The sequence below is a fragment of the Helicoverpa zea genome, chromosome 7, assembly GCF_022581195.2.
Source record: "Helicoverpa zea isolate HzStark_Cry1AcR chromosome 7, ilHelZeax1.1, whole genome shotgun sequence".
Classification (NCBI taxonomy): domain Eukaryota; kingdom Metazoa; phylum Arthropoda; class Insecta; order Lepidoptera; family Noctuidae; genus Helicoverpa; species Helicoverpa zea.
Window position 1 is genome coordinate 4693712 of NC_061458.1, and position 26645 is coordinate 4720356.

At 34.9% G+C, this 26645-nt stretch overlaps 2 protein-coding genes across 2 annotated transcripts in view; one reads left to right on the forward strand and one right to left on the reverse strand.

Annotated features, from left to right (window-relative positions):
- Positions 1 to 15276, forward strand: part of LOC124631802 (acetylcholinesterase-like) — a 66437-nt gene extending 51161 nt beyond the window's left edge. Inside the window, exons 5-7 of the mRNA XM_047166410.1 lie at positions 7586 to 7749; positions 10261 to 10418; positions 12064 to 15276. Coding sequence (XP_047022366.1) covers positions 7586 to 7749; positions 10261 to 10418; positions 12064 to 12176 — 435 coding nt within the window. The 3' untranslated portion in view covers positions 12177 to 15276. The remainder of the gene's footprint in view (positions 1 to 7585; positions 7750 to 10260; positions 10419 to 12063) is intronic.
- A 1473-nt stretch (positions 15277 to 16749) lies between these two features.
- The window catches only part of LOC124631981 (corticotropin-releasing factor-binding protein), a 35660-nt gene continuing 25764 nt past the window's right edge, over positions 16750 to 26645 (reverse strand). Inside the window, exons 5-7 of the mRNA XM_047166635.1 lie at positions 22961 to 23139; positions 18676 to 18784; positions 16750 to 17681 (exon numbers count right to left, since the gene is read on the reverse strand). Coding sequence (XP_047022591.1) covers positions 17530 to 17681; positions 18676 to 18784; positions 22961 to 23139 — 440 coding nt within the window. The 3' untranslated portion in view covers positions 16750 to 17529. The remainder of the gene's footprint in view (positions 17682 to 18675; positions 18785 to 22960; positions 23140 to 26645) is intronic.

The window sequence follows — 26645 nt, forward strand, 5'->3', positions numbered from 1 at the left end:
TACACACACTTCGGAGCCGTTTCAGATGTTCAATTTGTTTTGTAACCAAATGTAATTCTGAAATTATGAAATCTGTACTTTTTAACGCGAAATTGAAAGCTTAGATTGCTGGAAAATGGATCTAAAATAAGTCATTGTTCCATTCTTCGACACGCATTGTGTTGACGTGTGTAGGTGGAACTATTTGTTAGCTGCTTAACCTTTTTCATTGTTTCTACTACGCATATAGATCCGTCTCCTGTCGTTACCAAATCCCGATACCTCACGCTGGGTGCTATTTAGATTCAGTTTTATTGAATGTGCGATTTATTAGACAGCTTCTGGAAGGTATGTCAGGCAAGTTACTTTGTGTAAGAGCTGACCTTTCGTGAGTGTGTAGGTTCAGGCTACCGACGTCACACTCATGCATGACAACGCATAATGTTGGCTGCCGACCGCGTGCATTATTAAAAGGGCTCTGCGTACCAAACGGCCGCTTTTAATTTAATGTCTGTGTCTAAAAACCTTAGTGGGAACGAGGGAATTGTTTTCAAGGTTTCAATTCAAAAGTTAGCATTGTTTGTGGGTATTTCGGATGTAGAGTATCCGTTGACTGGCAAACTAATGTGGCAACAATTAAGCCCCTCGTTTGTGGACCGAAACGGGCAATTACCTTATCTGCCATTAGTGCGTGGCGTCTCAGGGAGGGCGTGTGATACTCCTTATCCATCGATCTGAGGGTTTGACCTAGATTATATAGGTGTTCTGGTTTGATTGACAGTTCATACTTCCAGCATTTGCTTTTAATTTTTGATGTGTCACCATCATTTTACAGGTTCGTTTTTATTATCAATACATGTTGACATCAAAATAATAATATCAACATCCGTGTTTCATTTTGAATAACCACACTAAATTGTTAAATTACCATAGTCAGTATTGTGGTTGAGGCGGGTTAATTAACAGATAAATAAGCTGCCGTAGGATTTGTTTATGTTTTCCCCTTCAAAGGAAAAGAGGTATTTTTTATACCTACCTATTTATTATTTGACGAAAATGATTTCTGTCGCTCAGGGTTGTAGGTGTAATAATATTAAACTTTATGACCTTTTGATCGCTTTGATAGAATTTGAAGTTAATTATGTCAATAAAACTTTGTACGGTAGCATTATGGGTGAACAAACTTTTACTTGTTAAAGGCAAAAGTTTAAAGATTAAACAAATAAAGAACTGGGTTAGTGGGAATTCAATGCATTACCACCTACTTTATGTAAGGTAACTAGAAACAGAATATTTGATCTTTTATATTAAAAAAATATATATATTGGGTACCTACTTATGTAATTAATATTACATTACATACTTGCTTAACGAAATATTAGAGAACCACGTTACGTCCTTCCAGCTTCTATATTAAATAATCTAATATTGACTTTTGCTACGTCCAAACTAGGTCATGCAATACCGGTTAACCGGTTTCGTTTTTACCGGTAAATCGCCCATTTTTGCGGGTTTTAAATTACCGGTAAAAATAATATGAAACCGGTAATTTACCGGTTTTTACGTTTTTCTGATAAAATATAGCAATTGTTCATTTAACGTCAAATCTTTGTTATGTAGCCTGAATATAATGTAATGTTGCATACATTACGTATTGTAAGAGTGTTATAGTTGCTGTTTTTTAGAAAAGTAAACTTGTTTGTCCTTAACTATCTCTAGGTTAGATACAAATCTTCTTTCTCATCTTAATTTATAAAATCTAAACAAATTGTATTCATTCAGTTATTCTGTTTTTCCTCATAGCTGTCAGCTCATACTAGGTACAAATGTAGCTAATGCTTATTTTACCTACTCTATGACCTTACTGAGCAAGGGCTTTTACTTCACCACCATGCGGACTGCTCTGAGGACACGGTGGAGCACACAGTCCAGGTGTGCACTGCCTGGGAAGGGTACCGCCGTGTTGTCGTCGAGGCAATAGGCAGCGGCGACCTTTCGCGTCCTTCCCTGGTTCAAGCCATGGTCCGGAGCTAGACGGAATGGGAAGCCGTCGCCCCTTCTGCGAAGCAGTCATGCTCGAGGAGACGGCGGAGCGACTGCGAGTAGCACCTCTCATCCCAGCCGCTGTAGTGGACCAGGAAGACACCACGGGCGCCAAGGGTCGAGAGACGACTCCCGGCCACCGTAGGCGTCGGTCTGTGGGCGGTGAGTTCGAGTGGCTCATCGTTCCACCGTCTGCATAGACAACAGACCCTTGTCAGCGGCGCGCGTTGTTCCACGGGCTCCTCAGGGAGATGTCAGCAAACCCAGTGGGGCCCAGCAGGGCCAAGGCCTGCCGGGGCCGCGGGATTGTTCGAAAGAGTTACCGCTACCCTGGTCCATAAAACGCCTACTAAAAAACATGGGTTTTAGACAGAAAGAGTCTGTCATTTGATGATTTACCATAAAAAAGGGCTTTCCCTTCAATGAAAAATATATTTTTTACGGTAATTCTTAGCGTTTATCCCGTCTTGTGACGGGGTCGGCTTTCCGTATCTTCCTTCTTCCACTTCGCTCTATCCTCCTGAATAGACATCTTCCTCTTCGAGTTCGCATTTTTTTTTTCATGTCATTCATTACGACACTCAACCACCACGGTTTCGGCCTGCCTTTGCGCCTTTGACCGGGTATATTGAGATTGAGTATCTCATTCACACTGCCGGTGTCCTCAGGTGTCACTCCTTTTTAATGTCCGTACCATCGCAGCCGTTTCTCTTGCATTTTGTCGGCGACATCGCGTACGGATGGTACTGACATGTTTTTTGTTACGGCCCACGACACAAAAAAACGTTTACCACCTTATACTTTGCATATTTATTTAGTTTTTGCTTTAAGACTACCCAATCTTATTGTTATAATATCACATTTTAAAAAAATTACAAAAATTACCGTTTTACCGGTTTACCGGTAAAAATATTTTTATTACCGAATTTTTACCGGTAATTTTTGTTTTACCGAAATTGCATGCCCTAGTCCAAACGGAATATGTTATGTAGTTGAAATATGATACAGTGTTTTATCAGGCTATTTGAAATTGCCCCAAATTCAGAATTTGTTAGTAATTTTAGTACTTATCATGATAATAGTTCCTACGATAAGCCTTCCAATTTTCTAGTTTTTTTTTTACTTCGTTTACTAGACTAGTTTACTAGAACTAGCACAAATTAGATTGCACTAGGCTAAACTTTAAATTGAAGTAGATGCTTTCAAGATTCAAAATCAGATCGCTCCAGCCGACTCGACCATCGATCTGTGATTATTCCCGTTTACATCGAGATATTGTCAATTACGTAATAGATTTCTGGTCAGGACTGATATAAGCACAAATTACTAAGACAACTGAAATTACCTGTAAGTCTGACAATCAGTCTTACCTATGGGTATTCGGTTGCCCAGGTAATTGGGTTCAGGAAGCCAGATGGGCAGTAGCTCCTGGTAAAACACTGATACTCAGCTGCATCCGGTTATACTGGAAGCCGACTCCAACAATTGGGAAAATGCTAGGCAGATAAATGAGATGACTGAAAATTGTGGAAAATCGCTCAGAGGTACGACATTGGTTAAATGTCTCTCCGAGGAATATTTTTTGAGCTTGCTGATGCAATTTTCAAAAGTCATTTTAAAATAATTGTTTTAGTTCTCTAAAGCACATAATATTAAAAAAAACAATATGTTTTTACAACATATAAGCCGTTGCTGTAAAATTATCTTTTGTTCAAAGAAGCTTTGCCTTTGTCTGTTGAAAAGAAACATTAAAACTGGGTAGTTTTAATGTTTGTACACAGGACATTAGGGACATCTATCCATTTACCCGTCCATATGTAAGAACTTACTTTCTTTGTAATCCTGTTTCAAAAAGGATGTTGTTAGTTTAAATCTTCAGTTACAATCTCAAATATCAACCACAGTTTTTGAACTTGACATATTATTTTTAGAGGTCACAAATACATTTTTAACAATTTTCCTCAGTAGTGAACCTGACCTAATTTTTTTAGGAGAGCATGATTCTTTTGTGCCTAGAAAAACCAAGATAAATGACGAACAGAAGTTGCTTCTAAATATGTTTAACACCATGTTTTAATAATTTGATTAAGCTAATTATGCAGTATGTAAGTTTTAGTAAACTACAGCACGATTAAATTCTCGCGTGTTAATTCTCGTACGTTTTGTAGTGCCTTTACAAACACCTTGTGTTGTTTTGGCCTGAAATAATACTGTTTGAATGTCACTATTTGTTAAACCCTAAGGCACTGGGGTACTAAGTAACTATTCTAAAACAATATTCAAACATAAAGCTAAAGCTTGATACTGCGTCAATAAAAAAAAACTGTAATTTATATATTGTAAAGTCTTCTATAAAAACTTAGCCTCGATATAAAATAATATTTTGACATTGATCAATCACTAAATTACAATATGACAGTTGTAAATTGAATCTCTGTGGAGCATCGAAAACAATGCTCAAAATAAACAATTGCAATCCAAAATCTAGTTTGTATTTTATCAGTAAACTATTTTAAATGCATCTCCGGACGTCCATTAATCTGTGGTTAGAAATGCATTATTTATTTATTGTTTATACCTATAATAAAACTCAATTAGCCGCAGAAGAGTATCAATAGCTCAACAAGCTCCAGTATGAGTCGACTATCTTACTTATTTTTCGAGTATTTTATTAAATATAAAAGAAAATGAATAGTTTCCCTTTCTTGTAGTATCAGTTGAGTACGAACAAATACGTTTGAGATTGTATAAATGATACAAAATTTGAACGATAAAATTCGTCGAATTGTAAAAAGTCTGACCTTTGACATACAACTTGATTGTACCAAAACTCAGTGCTGAGGGCTACAATTGAAAATTTATGACGTAAAAGCGGGCCCATTGACGATTTTGCTCCAAGTTTTATTAATTTGTACAAAGTTTTGCTATTGTTTCTTAGTAATTATTTTGTGTGTTTGTTGTCTTTATTTTTGGGGTAAACTTAGTTTGATTAATGTTAAAAGCATCCGCCTACGTAGGTCTCCTGAAGTTCACGTTACGAAACAATATATTTTGTCAGTTTAAGATTTGCTTACGACTTTTAACGGCCTTGTTTTAAGTAATGTTGTAATTTGGGTTAACCCCTATAACTTTGAGTGGAATGCTTAGACCTGCTTTTAAGATCTTAATGGGAATCTGGAAATAGCACTTATTTTTACAACAAAAGCAGTTAACAACATAAAATTATGACAAGAATTTTCTCCTTACTTAAAAACAAGGCCTTTAATGGGCTATGTAGCTATGCATTGAACATAATATTTTCATAGTAGTTAAGTAAATAGTAAGTGAGAGAAAGCAAAGCAAATAAAGGAAATACAAAGAACTGAACTAACAATAAATATAATTTCAATCCATTGCCGCTGAGAGGAAACTGCATGGTTCTTTCACATCCTCACTCACTTCAATAAAAGTAATGTTGTTTATTTGTCTGTGTAATATTATGCTTATACGATAAACGATTTGTTGAATCATGTCTCTTTAAATTAAATTTAAGTTTGAAGAAAGAAATCATGGGAGAATCTAATGTGTTGCGCCGAGGCCAAGAAAAAAATGGGGTAGGCTAGTTTGGAAGGTTGATGCTGTATTCCTGTTCAAGAGTAACATTAACACAAAATATTATTTAAACTTGCACTATTTTGAACAATGAACAAAGTCAACTTTCTCTGATCTTAATTATGTATAAAAGGATATAAAACTTTCACTATAGTTCGGCCATTCAGAGAATGCGTTCCTGACACGTCGCGATTGAACTGACGACGTAATAACATTCATTGATTATTGATATAATAATGTTGTTTTAATGCTCCTCAATTGTTAAAACGGTAAACAACCAGCAAAAATATTTTTATCGTAACTGCAACGCCATTGCAAAGTTACGTCGTCAGTTCAATCGCGACGTGTCAGGAACGCATTCTCTGAATGGCCGAACTATACCAATAAAAAAATTCCCAGCAAAATTGTTAACGTGCTTAGAAAGTTAGCAATAGAGACTGGTATAGAAACAATGTTGCAACGTCGCGCCATGGTACGACAACCACACTGCGGTTAGCCCGGGACGTCATTAAGCCCCAATCTAAACTCGGTGCTTTCGCCACGGAGACGTTAACTTCGAATTCGCAATTTACAGACGATTTGAGGAGCTATAAACATTGGTGCAATCTGCGATAATAATATAGCTATATGAGAATGAGGGATACCAAGAAAAATAATATGTAATATATTTTTTGTTTATTCAGAGGAGATTTAAGTTCGGATCGTCTAGTAGATTCTAGAAAAAAATTCTAGTCACAAATTGCTGATTTTAACACATTGTTATAAGACTAAATCACTTGTTTTGTTTATTTTCTGGGAACTCCGCTCCGATTTATTACCTTCACAGCAAGAATAAGCAAGTAATAGATAGAATAAAAATTACTAGTTTTTACTAGTAATTTTTACTTCCTGTGAAGGTAATAAAATACCTACTTACAATGATACCTACTCATCGTTCCTCCATAATATGATGTACCCCTTTCACTTACTTTCGTTGCAAAGCTATAAAAGTACACTTTAAGACACATATGTATATTATGTTGGTCGTAAACGAAGGGTTTAACCCTTCTACTTATAAACCCTAATACGTAAATTTAATCTCTCATATTACTTATGTATGTATTGTGTACCCATGCCACGGTTACTCTGATTACAAAGCTAAACGTCAAATTCACCAAATTTCGATTCACGAAAGTTCAATTTTCTTCCACCTGTTAAGAAATTGGTATTGCTAATAGGAAGATGGAAATAATACGCTTGAAAACCAAACATGGTGGATGATATCAAATGTGCAGTGGGTTAAATTGTTATTTTTTGTTCATTTATATCATTTACCAAATCCAAAAATATTAATTTCTATCAACCAATTGACATTGTGTCAAAACCTTTCATAATAGGCATATATGTAGGTACACAAATATTTACCTAACACGGTCCTTATTGGTAAGAAATTGGAGCGTGGGGTCCAAAGAGACCTCGCCTGTGATGTTAAAGGTGAAGTTTCTCAATCTCATGAAATCAATTTCCCTGTTCCAATGGTCTGTTTGTTTATGGCGACTTGTTACATATTAGTTCAAACAACATCGAACTGTGATATTTACATCAAAGGTTATAGATATTTACTGGTAATAAACATACAAGTTATACACACGGGTGTATTGATTTAATAACTGTTCTGATTTTATTTAAACGAAGTATTTAATAGCTGTCCATACTAAGATGAAAAAAAGAATTTTGCAATCTTCAGTAATCAACACACGAATTGAACAAGGTGGATTAACGATTCTAGATTTATTTATTTTCATAAAAAAGGTACTAATAAAACCAATTTCTGCTCATCAGAATGAGCTTATAAGCTTTAAGTTTCCTCATTTTATTTATATAAGAAAGGAAGGACATGCTTAGACAAAAAATCCAACAGGATTTTCAAAATTGATATTAACGTCATATTCTAATAACAAGGCGTTTTTAATTTGACTTTTTTTCATTCTAGCGCACCAGCACAAGCCTCTGGGGTGAATGGATGGGCGTGATGCACGGCGATGAGATGGAGTATGTCTTCGGGCACCCGCTGAACATGTCCCTTCAATACCACACCAGGGAGAGGGACCTTGCTGCACACATCATGCAGTCCTTTACGAGATTCGCTCTGACTGGGTAAGTTGCCTTCCTAAGCTTGTTCTAAATAAACGACTTTTTCATCTAATGATTTGTTAAAAAAAATCTTTTGACGTTTCCTGAGACTCTGCTTGTTCTTTGATTTTAGTCAATTTTGGTGATAGTCAATTTGTTTTGGCGTTTAGGATTAGTTCGGGTTAGAGTATGAGTGTGTCCTAAAACATAAACCGTCTTACCACAAAAACTTTTTAACGTCAGTTTTAGACTTGTCTAAAAAAATGACAAATTATGACGTTGACATGAGGTTCATTTTCCAGACACAATTTTTAGACAAGTGTAAAACAGTTGTTAAAGTTTTTGTAGTAAGGCCAAAAATGTTTGGTGTGTTAATTAATTTCTTTGTCAACATTATCTGATCCTCTATATTTCTATTTTTATCCAGTCCAACAAATGCATACTTATAGATTGCACATTCGCGCATTCTAAGTATGGAAGCCTAATAAAGATGAAAAATACTTATGTAATTTATTTACATAGATTGACATGACAGCCCACACAAAGGCAATATGAGATCAGGAACTTCATATCATAATAAGACTAATTACTGCATTTGAGGGCAATATAGCTTCGATACCATGTTCTGGAAGCATCACAGCGGGCGTCTATAATTGGCTTTTGCCTCTGAACGTCAATTGTTATCGATATTCGGAACTAGCTGACCTATAATTGGAACTATGTTGTGCTAGGCTCTATTGTATAGACTCGATAGTGCTCCGGTGGTTTCAAAACGGCAATTTAATAGTTAAATTTAAAGTTAGTTCATTTTGTATACGATATATAAATTATTTAGGTACTATAATTGGCATACCTAGGTGTAGTTATTGAAGAAATGTACCTACCGTTTATATTTGTCTGTAAGTTAGAGCTTATTTCTATCGAAAATACTGTTGTAAATTCCAAATTCTATAATTATGTATGTAATCAAATGATAGAACTAATCAAAGCCCTATTGATTTAGCAAGTTTCTCAAAGCACTTCCCTCGCTCCTTGAACTTCAGTTTAATAGGGCAATGTTAAACAACTTGATTTATCTTCGGGATTTAGGCCAAATTATCGGGTAGTTCTACATATACAAATGTCAAGCTATTGATTTTAGGCTGGTACTGATATAGGAAGACTATTATAGCGACTATTTTGGGGTTCAATATCGATTTGAATATTTAATCTGCTTTGTGAGTCGTTTGCCTATTGGTTTTGTTTAGAAGTCATTTGGAAGAGATGACAGATAATAAAAGTATCTGTACAGTACCATATCGAAGAGTTGTTTTGCTTTAAAACCTCCTCAATGAACGCTTTAAATCTAACAACAGGACACCATCTTAAATACTGCATTTTTTTAATACACCAAATTATGCGACAGAAGTCCCATTCAAAAGCTAAATTTCTACAGTGCACTACCGTCATTACTTGATAATTGCGTCAGCTTATACAGAACAGTCTTTGCACCAACGTAATCATGTAGCAGCGTAACTGATGGCACTCTAGAGCGCTCTTAAAAATATAATTTGTGAGATAAATTCTGTCGTGTCGAGCTCTCAAAGCTTAGACGCTTCTTTCCCATATGACATAACAAGAGCGTTTTGCTATTGCGTTTCGCATTTCTCTCAAAACCTTAGCGTAATCCATATCACACCGTCAGTTAAAGCTTCATTAAATCTATTGCTGACACTTTTTATCTAAAGAGTCAGCAATAGATTTAAAGAAACTTTAACTTTAATGGAGCTTTGTGCAACTGATGGTCAGACTTCTATATAGAACACATAGGAACTTAACACACAACAACCTAGAGACAAAGCAAATATTGGTTTTGCTTGATATTTGCTTCCGTTTTAACCAAAAACCTCTCTTTCCTACTAAAAAGTAGTAACATGTGTAAAATCAACTTCCAGTGTTCGATTGGCCGCCTATCCATCGGGCCTCCACATCAGTTTCCTATTGTTTGCGTGCTAGATTAGCTGTGGCAATTATCCGACCTCACTGCTGTGGCCTACATGGATCAACTATTGTTCAACCTTCTTACTTCTTACAGCTTTCTTGTAAGCCTGTAATGACTTAGGTGCCAGTGCTTGGGTTTCATTAGGAAGTTAGTTTTTGTAATTACCTGTACAAGTTGGGTTTGGGTTTTGGTGGTTTCTGGGTAGTAGAGGGACGATGTCTGTCCTACAAAAAGCTGTTCCAAGACTTTGATCGTGACTTTGATGGTATCTAAGAATTGATGAACAATACAATAAGATTTATAATTCAAACTGACACTATGTCGGAGCTGGTTAGGGTTCGTCTAGAAATTCAAAATAAAAAAAAAACCTACGCAGCTATTAAAAAAAAACATAGTTAACTGCATAAGTTCTTATAAGAATCCGGGTTACTACTAAAAAAAAAATACAGAGTGGAAAATCCAATTACACGCTACATCTTCTCCACTAAGAAAACATCCCACATTACCATTACATACTTGAGATCCTCTAATAACTCCAACATTTATAATTTCAGCAAGCCTCATAAGCCGGACGAGAAATGGCCGCTGTACTCTCGCACGTCGCCTCACTACTACACTTACACCGCGGACGGGACTAGCGGGCCAGCCGGGCCGCGCGGGCCTAGGGCCTCCGCTTGCGCTTTCTGGAATGATTTCCTTAACAAGCTTAATGGTATGTATATGATTATTTGTTAGTGGCGATAAAATGAATTGTGTTGTAAGAACTACATAGTAAGAAATATGTGAAAAGGAGTATGACATAGGTACAGGGGGTAGTAGGTAGGGGGGTTACCAGGAATTTTGATACGAAGGTGGTTCTATACTTCTAGGAGGTCACCCATGTATCATATTACTTTACCCAAAGATCGATTAAAATACCAAAAGTTGGCAATCGCAACTTATTGACTAATTACCTACTAAGTTTTAAGCGCATTTTTTTTGTAATTTGTATCATGTTTAGATACAGTAAAATATGTAAACTATAAAATATCCAAGTATTGAAAATAAGACGTCTTTTGACGAGTTAAATTGAGCTGCATTGAAAGTAATCGAATAGTCCACAGGGAACAAACAGGCTTGAACAAATAATGGGATCATTCATCAAAATCAAACTTTATCAAACTGGAATTTTCAACTAAGTTGTTAAAAACCTTCAAGACATAATATTCCACATTTTCTTTCGAACCAATTATTTTATTATTGGATTTACCCTTGGCCTGCTGGCTTCAAGGTTTTCATAATGTCATATGTCAAGTGCATACGCATATATCATTAGTGTAATAATGCCTACGAAGAAATCACGGTTACGATATAATGAAAATTGTGTCATTTAAGGGAAGTTATGAAGGTTAACTAAACTAGGTAAATTGCATTCTTATAATGTTATAATGTATAGGGTCTTCATTGAAATCACCTACTCGTACTTACAGAAAATAAACTTATGGAATGAGCAAACGACAGTTTTCAATAACTTATCAACTGAAGATAAAAATTAACGTCACTTGAATTTTAAAATCTTAAGGCAAACAGTTACTATAATCTTTAGTAAGTGCATATTGTATACTTTACAAAATAATCATCTTCCGAGCTTTATCCAAAATATGTTGGGGTCGGCTTCCGCTTCCAGTCTAACCGGATTTAGCTGTGCTAATGTATACTTATTTTACAAGTAATGCCATTAAAATAACCTCATTGTAAGGTGCCCTAAATGCTCACACCGAACGTCCTTTTGCAACAACCTTCAAACATTTTATTCCAAATGCACGTGTCTGCCTTAAAGTTCAAACTATCACAAAGTAGGTCCAAAACTTGCAAGAAGCCCACTCAACGACTCCAAACTGTCTCGCAGTTAGTAAAATGTCCCATTTAAAACATTAACTTGAACCAAAACTTAAACTTTGTTAAATAAGAACTACTGAAGTTTTAATATTCACTTATGTTCTTGTTGAAACTGGGGTTTACTGTGATGACTTAACTAGACAATTATGTAATTTAATGTTAGCGTAACTGCTATATGAGTTTTTCAGTCACATTGCAATTTACGTACGTACATGAACATATGAGGTGATTTTTTTACATAAGTGTCACTGTACTGTAAGTTTAGAGTTTTGTGAGCCTTTTCCACTTTATTGACTCCTACCTACGTAGCTGAACCTATGTAATGCCCATTGCACAAAGACGAATATTTTGGCACTAAAACACATAAGTACTTACCGATTACTTTGTTATCTAAATTAGGGCTACTACTTTGTATGATTAGCTAATATTAATTTATTTATATTTAACATAGTTTTTATAACTTATCTTAATATTTTCAGAGCTGGAACACATGCCGTGTGACGGGGCCGTGACCGGCCCGTACAGTAGCGTCGCAGGCACCACCCTGCCGATAGTGCTGCTGACCACGCTCGCCACTACCGTCGCACTCTAAGCGACCGGCATTCACTCGTAGCAAACAGTAGACAAATTATTTATACAAACTAGAACAATAACGATGCAAATAAATGTTTTCACTTCATTAATAACCATAAAGTCAAAAATCTTAACTGAAATGAACTTTATGATTGTCAATGAAGGTCTAGAGTACGCAAATCGTATTTCGAATTTTAATATCGGCTACTAAAGTACTAGAAGTAAATTGTTGTATTAATTAAATATATTTTATCACAATCTTACATATCAAGCGTGGAACGTCAACAGGACAGTGAAAAGGAACGTTACAAAAATGGAACTTTACAAAAAAGTGATAACGTGATGTGAATTTGTACGTGAAATGTGAAGGATAAACATTATGAAAAAGCTGATTATTGTATTTATTTTCCTGTATAATAATTATTAATATTGTAGCAAAAGTATGTTGAATGTTAAATAATTTAGTTTACGATGTTCCTGTAACTAGTTGTTTCGTACGTTTGATGTTTCATATATTTAGTTAATGTGTATTTCATGTTATGAGTATTAAAGTATAATGTCGGCGGATTATTATAATACCTGTGCGTATATAATAATATGATATACTTAGAGAAAGTATTTATACGTCGGCTTTCATTGTTAAAGCGAAGCTTTCACACAGACAGTTTGATAAATCACTATACATATCAAAGTGTGCCTCTGCTTGAATAGCAAAATGACATATCTTATTCGTAGCAAATTTTACGATTTTATATATTAATGGTAAATATAGAAGTCGAGTGTATACTGTGAGATGAATTTTTATCAATATATTTACTACTGTTGTATTTAGGACGCTAATAATTCGTACCACTTGAGGATCTTATGAACTCCAAATTCTTATGACTTCGAACAGATAATAGTATATTTTGTGAATAGTCCCTTCTCTAGTATAGATTGCGATATTCTGAACGCTAAGTAGTCTTATCTGTACCTTACTTATTGTATTGATAGACAAAGCACAAGATACCGTAAATCAATTTAGTATAACTAAGTCAAACGATTCTGACACGTATTGTAAACACTGTATGATCGATTTTCCTTGATATTTTCAAAATCAATATACATATCATTAATATTAACCTAATTATTTAATATGTATATAAATATTTGTGGAAATAATATACAGGAATCTATTCGTCTTCACAATAGCAGTGAATTCCGAAACCGTACGTAAATCGTAGCTTAATAATGCTTTAAGTGAAAAATTATCTTATGAACTTAGTAACAATTGTTATACTTTTAACATAATATTTGTACTAATGAAACGTTAGCGGTAAAAATATTTATACCTATGCGATCGTCAATTACTATCCTTGAACAAGATGGAAGATGAAGTGGGGGACGTTGGAAGCAAGTGGACATGCTTAAGCGAAGTGACAAGAAAAAATGTTGATTTAGTACCGAATAATATCGATATTACCCTTACCCTAAAGTAATGTATTCATAACTGTCCTAAACACACTATAACCCTTTTTATAAGCACGAAGTAGTTTTATAATTTCATATCCCACCATTAAATTTCTTTCTACCAATCCTTACAGTGTATTTATATAAAAATATATAGGGTATATACTAAAATTGGCAAAAGATGCACGACACTCGCTTTCTTGTTGAATTAAGCACAATTTGAGAAGTTGTATGGGATAGCTTTAATTAGTAAGGATAAGATGTAAAGTGATCTAAATAAGGATTGTATTATAAGTAGCAATTTCAATAATTATAAGATCTGTTTTAACCAAAAGTATAATTTTAAACAAGTTGTAATAATATGCTTCATCAAATATAAAACTGTACACAAACATAAATATATTTTGTAGAAATATAAATAGGTAATATGTTTCATTCACGTTATATATTATAAAGCGAGTATTGCACTTAATTTAAACACGGTTTAACTTTGGATTTGCAAAATCTTTTTATTATATAAGAAATTACTGTTATACTTGTGTACGTGTAATCAACCCTTAAGGTTTCTCACGAAATTTGAAGAAATTAATAATTAATTTCAACCTAAAAATAAGTTATCCATCATAAATTATCTTTTGTTAAATATAAAGAAAAATATGTAACCATATTGATTTAAAAAAAGTGTAAAGTAATTATATAAAGCAAGTGTAGTGAGAGACATATTATTTTTTCTAGAACTCAATTGGTGAACGAAATCTGGTCATTATTTATTTCAATAGGCCTAAATTTGGTTTTCACTCATAGATCTATCTTAAAGTAGAAGTAGGGACTACCCTACATTCTATCGCTGTATGAGACGATATCAATACGTACTGTTTGTTAATATATTTGGTAAATAAGCTACTCATTAGGCGTAGTATATAGCTTAGCATATAAGACTTAGATTTGATGTGATTGCCATTAGAAGTTTGTGTAATACTGGACTCTTATTTTCTTCTACAAATACGGCTATGTAGGCGAACTGTCAGAACTATTATTGAACGGGGAATCTCTAAAGTGTATGCGTAACAATAATCACACTGTATGTATGTAATACAGCTCTTAAATGTGTAGTCAATTAGAAAAATCTACAATGGTATTATTTGTTAGATAAAATAAATGTTTAATGTTATTTGTGTAAAAGCTTATCTATATCTGTTATGCAAACGATAATAGTAGTTACTGCTTTACAAATTAGGTGCTAATTTAATGTGTACATGAGTGTGCACTTATTCGTTTGTTCACTGGAAACTAAATGCGGATGACGTCGACAATATGTGTTTTATGTGTTTGATCCATGTTTGATGTCGTGTGCTGTTAACGCTTTCAGTAGGTGAAACTAACCATGTTTTGTAACATGTTTCTTTCACAAGTTCATGTAATCGTAAAGCTAAATTACTATCAAATTAGTTATTATTATAATTGTCATAGAATTTAAATGTCGAAAAAAAATCTAGTATATTTTTATTATTACGTAAATTCGTTTGTACAGTTGCACTAATATTTATTTCACCGTAGCGGGAATAAACTATTTTTGTCAGAATACTGTTACACAATAGTGTATATTGCTTTTAAATAAGTATTTGTTTATTATCTCTATCCAAAAAAATACTCAATAAAATTTAATTAAAGGTTGTCCTTTTATTTCAGAAAAACTAAACAATAACCATTACCCAAACAAAGGCGAATAGCGCCATCTATGTGTTTATTGGAGCACCTTGTATCATCCTGGTTAGGTTAGGTTAGGTTAGGTTGTAAGCCAACTGGCTAGACCTCCGAACTCTAAGCATAAAGGTTTGGCTGCAAGCTATGTATTATAGAGGTCGCTAATATACATACTATTTTGTAAAATATTTTATTGGTCGTAAGGACTTTCTTTTTCTAAAAAGGTTTTTATTCCATTTCTATTCATGTTCAGCATCGCTGATTGTTAACAGAAACATTATTGGTTTATATTCGTAACGTACTTACTTTTATTTGATTCAAAGATCGTACACCATTCACCTTTATGTTCGGGTATTCCGGTTCGGTTCAAAAGGGCTTTGGTCCAGTTACTTTGATACAATTATTTTCATAAAGTAGTCATCCATATCATTTTGGTGTTTTATTTTGTATGTTATTGATATCACGAAGTCACTATAGCGTTATCATATTTGAACTTTTACCTCTAACGAATACCCCTTACTAGAGGGAAAGGTACGCAAGTAGATAGATACTTATCCTTTATAAGGTACAGCAATTTACATAACAAAAATAGATTTTATTGTGAGACTCCTTCTGACAAACACCCTTCCGGGTGAATGGATGATGGATTGAGAAAAGAAGAAAAATAACTAGGTTGTAATAATTCGCAGTTAACGAGCTTATATTAGGCATGTTAAGTAAACAGCTAAGGGTTAACAAACCTTTTTAGTACCTAATTGTCGTAACCTTGCCCTTTACATATCATTAGAATTTTGTTATGTTAAGTATTTAATTGAGGTCGTAAAAAAATATTGTGACAGGCATAACAAAATTCGACAATAGGTATCAATATTATGTAACTACGCTAGTGGTGAGTGATTGGTACTTACACTATTGATGATTTTTATAAGATAAATTCATCAAAGCAGCACCGTAGCAATAGTAGCGTAGTGTTTTCGTAGCCATAACGCGTTTTTGTAGCATTGTCGTAGCACTGTGATGGTGAACTTTTTTGCAGTTTAGTGTCAGAAAAGCGCATATTTCTAGAGATAGCTTTTAAATTGAGAATGGTCAGAAAATACTTCAACTTTTATTTGTTTTGATACGTTTACAGAATTGGTAATTAAAGCTGTGTGACAATAAAAACTCTCATTTTTTTAAAATATGTATCAGGCTGTATCAGGTACAAAAATAACCCTGATAAGTACCTATACGAATTTTTAAGAATACAAAATATTGATTCAACCCAACGCACTTATCGGTCAGTCTGCTTTATTTTCATGAATTGCGTGGTCATTATTGACCATACTAACTGATTATTTTCTGATAACTTCAATGATAAAGACATTGCCAGTTAATAAGTGCAAGTCTGCTAGTGAAACGCTGTTAAAGCTGGGATAGATGAAGTAAAAGAAAAACAATTGAACATTTACATTATTTATTGACAAATAGCTAGAGCGTTAACATTTAACGCAATCGTCTTAATGCATGACTAGATAGTGATACTGAATTTGGTAATAAACTTTATTTATTTCGGTAACACACGAACTACGTAACATTACGGCAAACTTATCAACAAAAGTGTCTTAAAACTACATTAAGTGATGTTAAGTATGTAGTCTACTTGTAAACTTAACTTATATCTAAACTGACACGGTGTGATACAATTTAGGGGTAAGTTCTCTCGCAATCAATTTGTGGCTACCACTTCCAATGATCCCTAATTTCGATGCAAGCGCGCGTCCTAACAGGCTTCGTCTAAATCTGGCATCGACGCTAAGTAGTGGAACTTACCTCTAATAGAGATGAATTGTTTGATCGAAGTTTGCGTCTAAGACATCAAGCTAAGTCCATAACGGCGCAAACTTTCACTCACTATTAATTGATTGATTATTCTAATATCTAGTTCTTATAATTTTTAATACACATAGTCTACCGTCATAATGTAGTGATAAAGTTAAGATTGATAAGTGACGTCAGCGTTTTAATATGTAGCTATTCTATCAACATCCAATCAGTAATTTTATTAAGACAAGAGAACGGAAAATCAACGGTCAGTTTATACTTCCACGTGGCTACGATATACGATGGAACTCGTAACATAGAACGTGAAAAAAGTTTGACGTGAAAAGAGTTTTGCATCCAAACGTCGTCCCCAGGGCCGAGATCGAGAGGCTTCGTGGCAGCGCGTGTTATTTCATTTACAGGTCATTCAGTCCGCACATAAGGTCAGCGTGCTCTAACTCCTCGAGGGGGAGAGGAGCGAAGGCGAGAGTGACGGAGTTGTGGTACCGGCCACTTGACACCAGCCGCACTACGGTGTCCTCACAAGCGATGAAGGCCGGACGCCGAGCTGAAAAATACCCTTTGTGTTAACATTTTAGCATAAATTTGCATTCGACAACATTCTCGCAGTGCAATAAGCCTTCTGGGCCTCTTTTAAGTGATTGCGAGGACAATAAAAACAATAAAGAGTGAAAAGTCTGACAGAAAAGCAATTTGAGAGTTACCCTGACACGGAAAATTCACAAAACAATCAATCCTTGAATTAATGCAGAGCCGGGACATATGAGGAATATATTTTGATGTTCCTAGAAAGTAACATCAGTTTTGAATTTTAAATCGGGGAAAACAATGAATAACACCAAGTCGTTTTTGCGTAGGGGGTTAAAAAGAATAAAGAGAAACGAAAATAAACCCCAGAATAGGTGGTTAATTGACTTTGGAATATAAATATTTCTGATTCTGATATCGCGTGCAAACAATTCCAAACTACATATATAGGAAATATGACAATTGATATATAGGGTAATTCAAAATGTATTTCACATCCGAATTTCCTCTTTGTCACCGAGTGTTAAAGATGAAAGAGCCCTACTTTATTTACACAGTCACTGCTTGCTATATATTTGAATACCACACAAGGGAAAACTATATTCAATTCCATTGTGAATATCATGAAATGTTCAAAAGACTTATATGCCAAGTAGCTAGAATGAAAATATTGTTGAAATTCTAGAAAGTATTGGTTTGTTAAACATTTTTCTATCATATCATCCTTCTTAAATTCAAGACTTTTACTTAAATAATATAAAAAATATTATAGGTCTACTGGAAGAGATTTCATTAGAAAAAAAAACAATATTATTTTAGAATATTTAGTACTTTTTCTGTCATTTGTTTACTATGTATATAAATATGTACATACTATTATTACAAAAGGACATAGATACATCTATTACATAGATACATAAACAATATTATGTATTTCAGGTTCCAGCGTACATAACTCGTTCAATTTTTTTTTTAAGAATATTATTGTAGCTTGTTTAAAATAGAATAGTTACCCTCATTAGAATCAAGTCCACACACGCTGTCCAGTACCTCCATTTTGGTATGGTCGAGTCCACTAGCGCCTCCGATATCCACGTAATCATACAAGCCGCGCTTTGGGCACTGTTGGAAACAAAAGAACTCGTTTACGTCACAAAAAAGAATGGTAACAATGACTGAAATATTCAATTATCCGACTTAGAAAAGGAATACGTGATGCTTTTGTTTTTTATTGCAAAAAACTTAGGTAACGTAACTCTACGTACGTTGTAAGGAAATGTAAAAGAAGTTTTAAAAAAGTACTCGCTTGGTTCTAGTTATAAATCATTGCTCCAAGCAAAGTCAAACCTAGCACTTAAGTCGGTACTTTGTAAGACCAGGTATTTTTTTTTCATAAAATAACAATACCAACTTAAACCTTTTATGTTGTTTTGAAATTGGTTATTTTATGTAGTAATCTATATTTTACAAAAAACGACCTATTTGAATTTTTGCCCCTATGGTTTCCGGATGAAAATTATTTAAACTACTTTCCACACATTTTCTATAGCGTGCCGAAAGAAATATCACATTTTTGCCAATCATTCGGGCTTAAGGGTTCAGCTCTAATGTGGTTTAGGCCCAAATTTATTAAAGGCCAAATTCTTTAGGGATATAGTGATTTACATTTATGAGAATCGAGATTGCATTTTTTGGTACCTATATATAGAGTTTAGGTATATTTATAGACGATATGTTTTTCCTTTTTATAATATACCTAAAATTAGACGTACCACTTAGTGCCGTCACCCATATGTATTTCAATATATCGATTAAGCTAAAATGTTTCACGTGCTTTTAGTACAACCATCAATCACATTTTAGGCCACATTTTAGACGAAGAAAGTACAAGAAAGTCCTTCACATTTTTATGACTTTATGCTCCTGTAGTTAGGTTTATACTATAAAAGCTTCTAAATCAGTAAAACAATAGGGCACCGGTCTATTCTTTGCTAGAACACGAACCTCCGGTATAGATCGATATCTAATTAACGGTACAGGGATGAAAATAATTCTCTAAAGAAATAACGAGGAACAGGCAAGCCATAGGAAATAGTTGAAGGTTTTTATCCTCCTATGTCCCTTGTATTACAATTTCAGCATGCATATGTGTGATCAATGCGGAAGTCTGTGAGTTTATATTATAAGAAAGGGAGGCGTTTTTCGGGGGTACTGTACAATGTAATTTAAAGTGAAAACGTGCTTATTTAAGAAACCTAATTTCAATAAATGAAATTTACTTTGTCACTTCATCTTGAACAAACATCTTAATGGAGTTTTAGGAAACTTGGCATTAACAGTATATATCAGTTTAAGAAATAGTTTAATTTTTATCCGGGTGCGAGAAATGGTTCCATCGGGAAGAGCGTGAATCCGCTGGCAAAAGCCAAATAGAACCTAAAAACGTAAATCGTGCGTCAAGGATTTCAATTTCAGTACAGGTATGTTATCTCAATATTGTATAATCCGGGTGTACTCAGATATTAATACCTGTGTATCCTGAACGTGATTCCAATGATGTTTTAATTAATATTGTATGGGCAATGGTGAGTATGAACATGGATTGTGTTGCGTTCTTTTCCCGTGGGCGTTGTTTATCATGGGAGGATTTAATTGGAGAGCAACGTCCTGCTGTGTGCTAATAAAGCTGTGCGTCAAATTATTGTGGCGCTTCATAGTTGTGGCAACATTTTCATTGGCGTCTGAGGAGCGTCTTATGAAGTTTCGGTACTTGATTAAATATAGAAACGACAAACCTATAAAATGTTTTATTAAAAAATATAATTTAAACGACTATTTTCTCTGTGTTGAGATTTAAACTAATATTTTTAAGTAAGTACCAATAAATATTATATTTTCAAACAAATCGAGGCGTTATAATAAAACTATGAGTAAGTTATAATATTCAAAATTTGAAACCACATCTAAACACCTTTCAACGCCAAAATACTCAATTAAAACGATGAACTAACAAAATAAATTAGTTTACTTTGACGAGCCTTTAAATTAAGTTTTACGCGTTTGTAAATTCATGGTCTCTTAATTTGTTGGAATTGTATCACTTTTAGTACCTAATCTCGCGGCATTTATTATGTAAATACCTTTGATGTCGTTTAAGTAATCTAGTTTCGAGTCTGATCACTTTCACAGTTAATTAATCTACAATTAATGTCGTCTATGCGAATAATAACGTTGTGTAAGACTGGCTGTTCCCCGCGGTTCCAAACGTGTCTTAAGGAATAATGACTTGTCGCACACGGATAAAAAGTAGCATCCTTTCTCAGTGTCCGGATTGTCTACCATTTTGTCAAAATGGGTTATCAGTTTATGCGTGAAAGTATCACAGACAATTAGCTTCGCATTTTTAATATTAAGTTAGAATTTTGTTTATGGTACTGCGTAAGTAAAATAGTAGAATTCATAACTTTAGATAAGTATGACCATGGTTTTGATGCTCGACTCATTTTTATCTAGCCTACGGATCTTCGTCCAACTTTGACATAACTGGCCAGCGATATCTCAACGGATTAAAAGAAAGTTTGGACACGTTTCCAATAAAAGAGTTCGGAAGAATATTTTCGTCGCGTCTGTTTAGTTTAAAAGTAAAACTGACGTTAGGCAAAGAGTAATGTGGCTTAGCTTCGTACTTCATCAAAAACTTTGTTCAGCTTTGGATGATAAAAACACGTTAAGAGATTATAGCGGCTTCAATACACTTCTACTAGCTTCTACCCACAGTTTCACCAGCATCTTTTGCGAACAATTTCAAGCACCTGACTCAAAACCCTTTAGAATTTCTTTGTTAGACAGTGACAGAATTTAAGGGACAAATCGGATCGTTAACTCCCCATACTTGCGCATTCAACTTGGTTCAACCAAATAAACTCCAGCTCTATATTATTGGCATCATTAAATATGTCAACAATTGTTCATTTTATTCAGCTATAACACCCAGTTTCATTTTCACACAACATTAGTGAAATTCACCGCCAATTCAATGAAACAATGTTTCCAACAGCGTCTGTCTATCATTGTGTCAGACAGAAGCCACTGGTGGCCACTAATTGTTTAATAAATTACAGTGACGTGTGCTATCGCATGCTGTTGTTTTATCGCACTGTTATTGTCAAGATTAAATTTTATTAAATTCGTGTGTAAACATGAGTTGCCAGAATTCTGCTTATGAAGAGATGCGATAAGTGTCATGAAATCTCTCCTTGTGGCTAATTTATCAGTTTTCTGATATAAGGAAATTGTTATTAAGTAAGTTGGCTTTCTTCCTTCGATTTTAGGTGAAAATATTCATTTTCAGCTACATATCTACCAGTCTATTTTCTTTTTTATTGGGCTCTCTTTTCACTCGTGTATTTTTATCATCTCCGTATTCCTAAAGCTTCTTTTGAAATTAAGCCGTATTTTCAAAGAACTGTTTAGCAGTTTTTTTGCACATGGCTTAGTGGCGAATATTTTCCTCGTATACTTATATAACTAGATGATAATAAAGAAATATTACCGACTTCTAAAAGCTTATAACTTAGACACGAACCAAGCGTACACTATTTTCTCCTCTTGAGAAACGCCAACGCCGTATATTTTACATACCGATTTTGAAATACCTAGTAATTAATATGTAAATCCACATGAAGGTACAAGATGTATTGAAAACGCCTCTGCTAAAGTAAATTTGAAGGAACTGATCCATGTAATTATCATTCTGGTTAATTTAAACTAAGCTGCTTTCAAATTATATTGATGTTTCTAACTAAAACTAGAGACTTGTAAATAAATGTTTAATTAAGAGATTCGATAACAAATTAAGAAGATTAAACTGTAGACAACATCCCAAATAACCAATAACATAATTTGAAACTAATACTCAAAATATTAATATCTTGTACTTTCAGGTCTTATCAGTAAACTTAATAATATAGTAAAGAGGTCGTATCCAGTTAAATATTCACACAAACCATAAATGATTCCGCAATAAAAACAAAACACTGGCTGGAAAGAATTATAACTAATCAAGAAGTTATTCTTTACTAGCTTCCGCCAGCAGCTTCGCCCGCGTGGTATGTTGATAAAAAGTAGCCTATGTGTTAATCCAGGGTATTACCTATCTACATACCAAATTTCAATCAAATCGGTCCAGCCGTTTTTGCGTGATTGAATGACAAACATACATCCATACATTCTCACAAACATTCACGTTTATAATATATGTAGGATTTAAAACTAAAGTATTCTATTTTTTTAACTCACGTGATGAATCGTCCCAGTTTCCATTTCAAGTAAGCGTCCCTTCTTGATGGTGACACCCACATTGAGGTCCAACACATGCACAGACGCTGGGGAGACGGCCAGCATAGAACAGTTGCCAGTCTCACCATGATTCCTCAGTGTGTATACTCCCTCGGCACCAAACAGCATCACATTGCAGGCTGTGGTAAACAGAAAATGTTATTTTCTACTTCATTGATTTTTCTTTTTCTTTAATTTTCTTTGACAGGTAATTAAGTGGAAATGAGATTGTGTTCATATGTGTATTGCCGCATTTTATTTATGTTTTAAAATGAAATGAAATGAGCAAAAGATGATATTCCCTAATGGCTTGGGTATATCCTAGATATGTCACAAAGCTTCAATGCAACTGATAGATAAGGGGCATTAAAAGGCAATGTGCAAAGGATACACCTAAAGAATTTAAGTTTAAACAATATGGGAGATTTTTCATCAATTTTCAATGAAATTACGAAGTTCAAAACTTTTTAGGAAGTGACTCGATGAACGTTTTTAGACTATTACCTACTTTTACAATAGTTTTGTCCTGTAAAAGGCAGCGGTCATAGTTTATACTCAAATAACATGAAAGTTTACATTGCTATTATTAATAATAATTTTATAAACAGTCCTAAACTCTAACTGACACAACCCAAACGTGGTACAATAATGTTTGCTTAAAATACCCATGTAGTGACCTCCATTCAAACTAAAAGTTTTACAGTTATGGCTACATTATGAACACTGACAACTTAACTAATGGATACCTTTGTTTATATTCCTCGTAACTAACCCGGTCGAAGAGGTACGGGGTAGTAATTACCATTAATATGTTTGAATAGATTTTGTAACTAATTTGCAAGGTAGCTTGTTGCGCCTCCGTGAAGTTCGAGCTAGCCAAATACGGGAATGGGTATTCAGCACGAATATTAATGCTATCGTAGAATATCTAATAATATATCTAATAATTATATATGGGTTAATTAAACATATCTATGAATAAATCTTTGGAAGCAGACGTGTGTGTTAGTTTTAATGCAATTTGTGTAGTCTTCTATTTGGATAAGTAATAAGTGGGAAACCAGTAGGTTCTTTTAAACTCAACAATTTATTTTGAGTCTCGTAAATAATGGAAAAGGCAGAGCTGTTTAAAAGCGTATTTGTATGACTGTATTGAAACACGTTTTTATTTATTTATATAAAGAAAAATAATAACGTAAAAGCCACAACTATCGCTATTTACTAGTTCAATAAATGGACCATCACAATTTGCGTGGGTGTACCTTTCAGAAGTCATCAACGATTTCCCTCAGAAAGCGTTTTAGTAGTTTTATTTTCAGAAACCGAGGGATAGTTCATCTTCCATAATGTTAATGTAAGTCATAAAACAAACCGAGAGTGAAGTGAAAACTACTAGAAAAACATTCGCTTATCGTCGTGTGCAAGTTGTTTTGTCCTTCGGGAGTTATTCTTAATGTGCCATTCCACAGAGGTAGATGTTTGTTTACCTAGTTCAGAATTTACTTTAAATATTGCTAGACATACTTCAAGTAAAGGCCAGCAATATTGTGTCTGATTGATATTTTATTTTGATTAAAAATAAATAACAAGTTCATAACTTTGTAATTTAAGCAAGTTTATCCATGTTTATCCTATTGCTAGGAAGAAGAACAGGATTTTTGGTATGAATTATAATATGATTTAGTGATATGTTTTTGTTTACTAAAGAATATATGCTAAGCTTTGACAAAAAGACCGACTATCACAGCAAAATTTAGTAGATCATTTAAAAATTTGCTTGCTGACCAATATATAAAAGTACTGACAGAACATTTTAGTGCTAGCTTAATAAATTCAGCACATGTCATACGTTCATTTCCTTTATAAAATATGTATGTCAATCCGAAACGTGTTTTGATGAGTTATCCGTGTAACAGATTTGATTAGCCTGCTCGATCGTGACGTCACCAATACATTGGTGAAATGGCAAATCTTGTAACTGAGTATGTTTATTCGTCGTAAGCACGTTTCAGTCGTAACTCCATCAATTTAGAAAGTACACAGCTTGTGTGACATAGTCACGTTGTTATTGCAAACAAAGTATTTATTCAAAAAACTAATCTAAATGAACGGGGCTTTTTTTTTTCCGACGTCAAAAATCATCAAATGACCCCTCCCGCTGTGGGTTAGCAGCGGTGAGGGAGTGTCAGACTCTTACTGACTAAAAACCGTCGTGTTCCGTCATAGGCCTTTTATGTACCAGGGCCGCGGTATCTCTTTCGAACAACCCGCAGCCCCGGCAGGCCTTGGCCCTGCTGGGCCCCGCTGGGGTTGCTGACATCTCTTTGAGGAGCGCGTGGAACAACGCGCGCCGTCGACACGGGTCTGTCGTCTAAGTAGACAGAGGGACGATGAGCCACCCGAACTCACCGCCCACAGACCCACGCCTACGGTGGCCGGGAGTCATCTCGCGACACCCGGCGCCCATGGTGTCTACCTGGTCCAGCGCGGCGGCCGGGATGAGAGGTGCGAACTCTCTGGCGTTCCGCCTCCTCCTTCTCGAGCATGACCGCTTCGCAGAAGGAGGCGACGGCATCCCATTCCCTCTCGCCCTGGACCATGGCCTGAACCAGGGCCGGACGCGAGAGGTCGCCGCCGCCCAAAGCCTCGACGAGGACCCGGCGGTGCCCTTCCCATGCGGGGCACACCTGGACTGTGTGGTCCACCGTGTCCTCGGGGCTGTCCGCACAATGGTGACACCCGGGCGCCTCCTCACGACCGATGCGGTGCAGGTACCTCCCGAAACAACCGTGTCCGGTGAGGACCTGCGTCATGCGGTACGTGAGGGCGCCGTGACTCCTCCCGAGCCACTCCTCAAAGAGGGGACTTACCGCCACGATGGTGGCGTGCCCTAAATGAACGGGGCTTAGTTGGAGTATCCAGTACATCACAAAAGTTAGGAATATTAAGTTCTTCTGATCGTTTTTATAAGACCTACTTCGTATTGGGCCACTAGTTTTCATTTCCATACATTAAAAATTCGTTTAACTGTACATATAATCTGATAGAAACACAAGACACTTTTTGATTTAATTTCTACTCAATTCTTTATCAGCATTACCAGCATCTTATGTACATTGTACCAGATAGACAAAATATGGACCCATTTATTCCAACTTTCATCATGATTTATTGTCATAGGATAGTATTTTTTGCACCCAAGTGTAGGGATGCTCACTGATTTACATATGTACAGAATCTGTAAGAATTAATATTCTACAAACGTTTGGACTCTAACCACAGTTCCGTTGCAAAACAAGCTCTCATAACTTGGAAAAACTGTTTTGATTTCTGAATTAACATTGAAATGGTAGGTACCTAAACAAATTTTGGGTGAAAATGATTTGAAAATATAATACAGGATTTACAGGCTGTATGTTTACTTATGCTAAACTTACGAAAGTCAGTGTACCTATTAGAAAAATACAGTGTGTGGATATAAAAGTATACGCACTGTGGTAATTGCATCATTGATAGTTTTAAAGTGATAGTGAAAAATATTATAGCAACGTAGTAGTAATATTAAACTCTCATTTTCATGGTATACTTAGGTAGATGTTTACATCTTCTTTTGAAACTTCCGTTTATTTCATTCATTTATTCAACA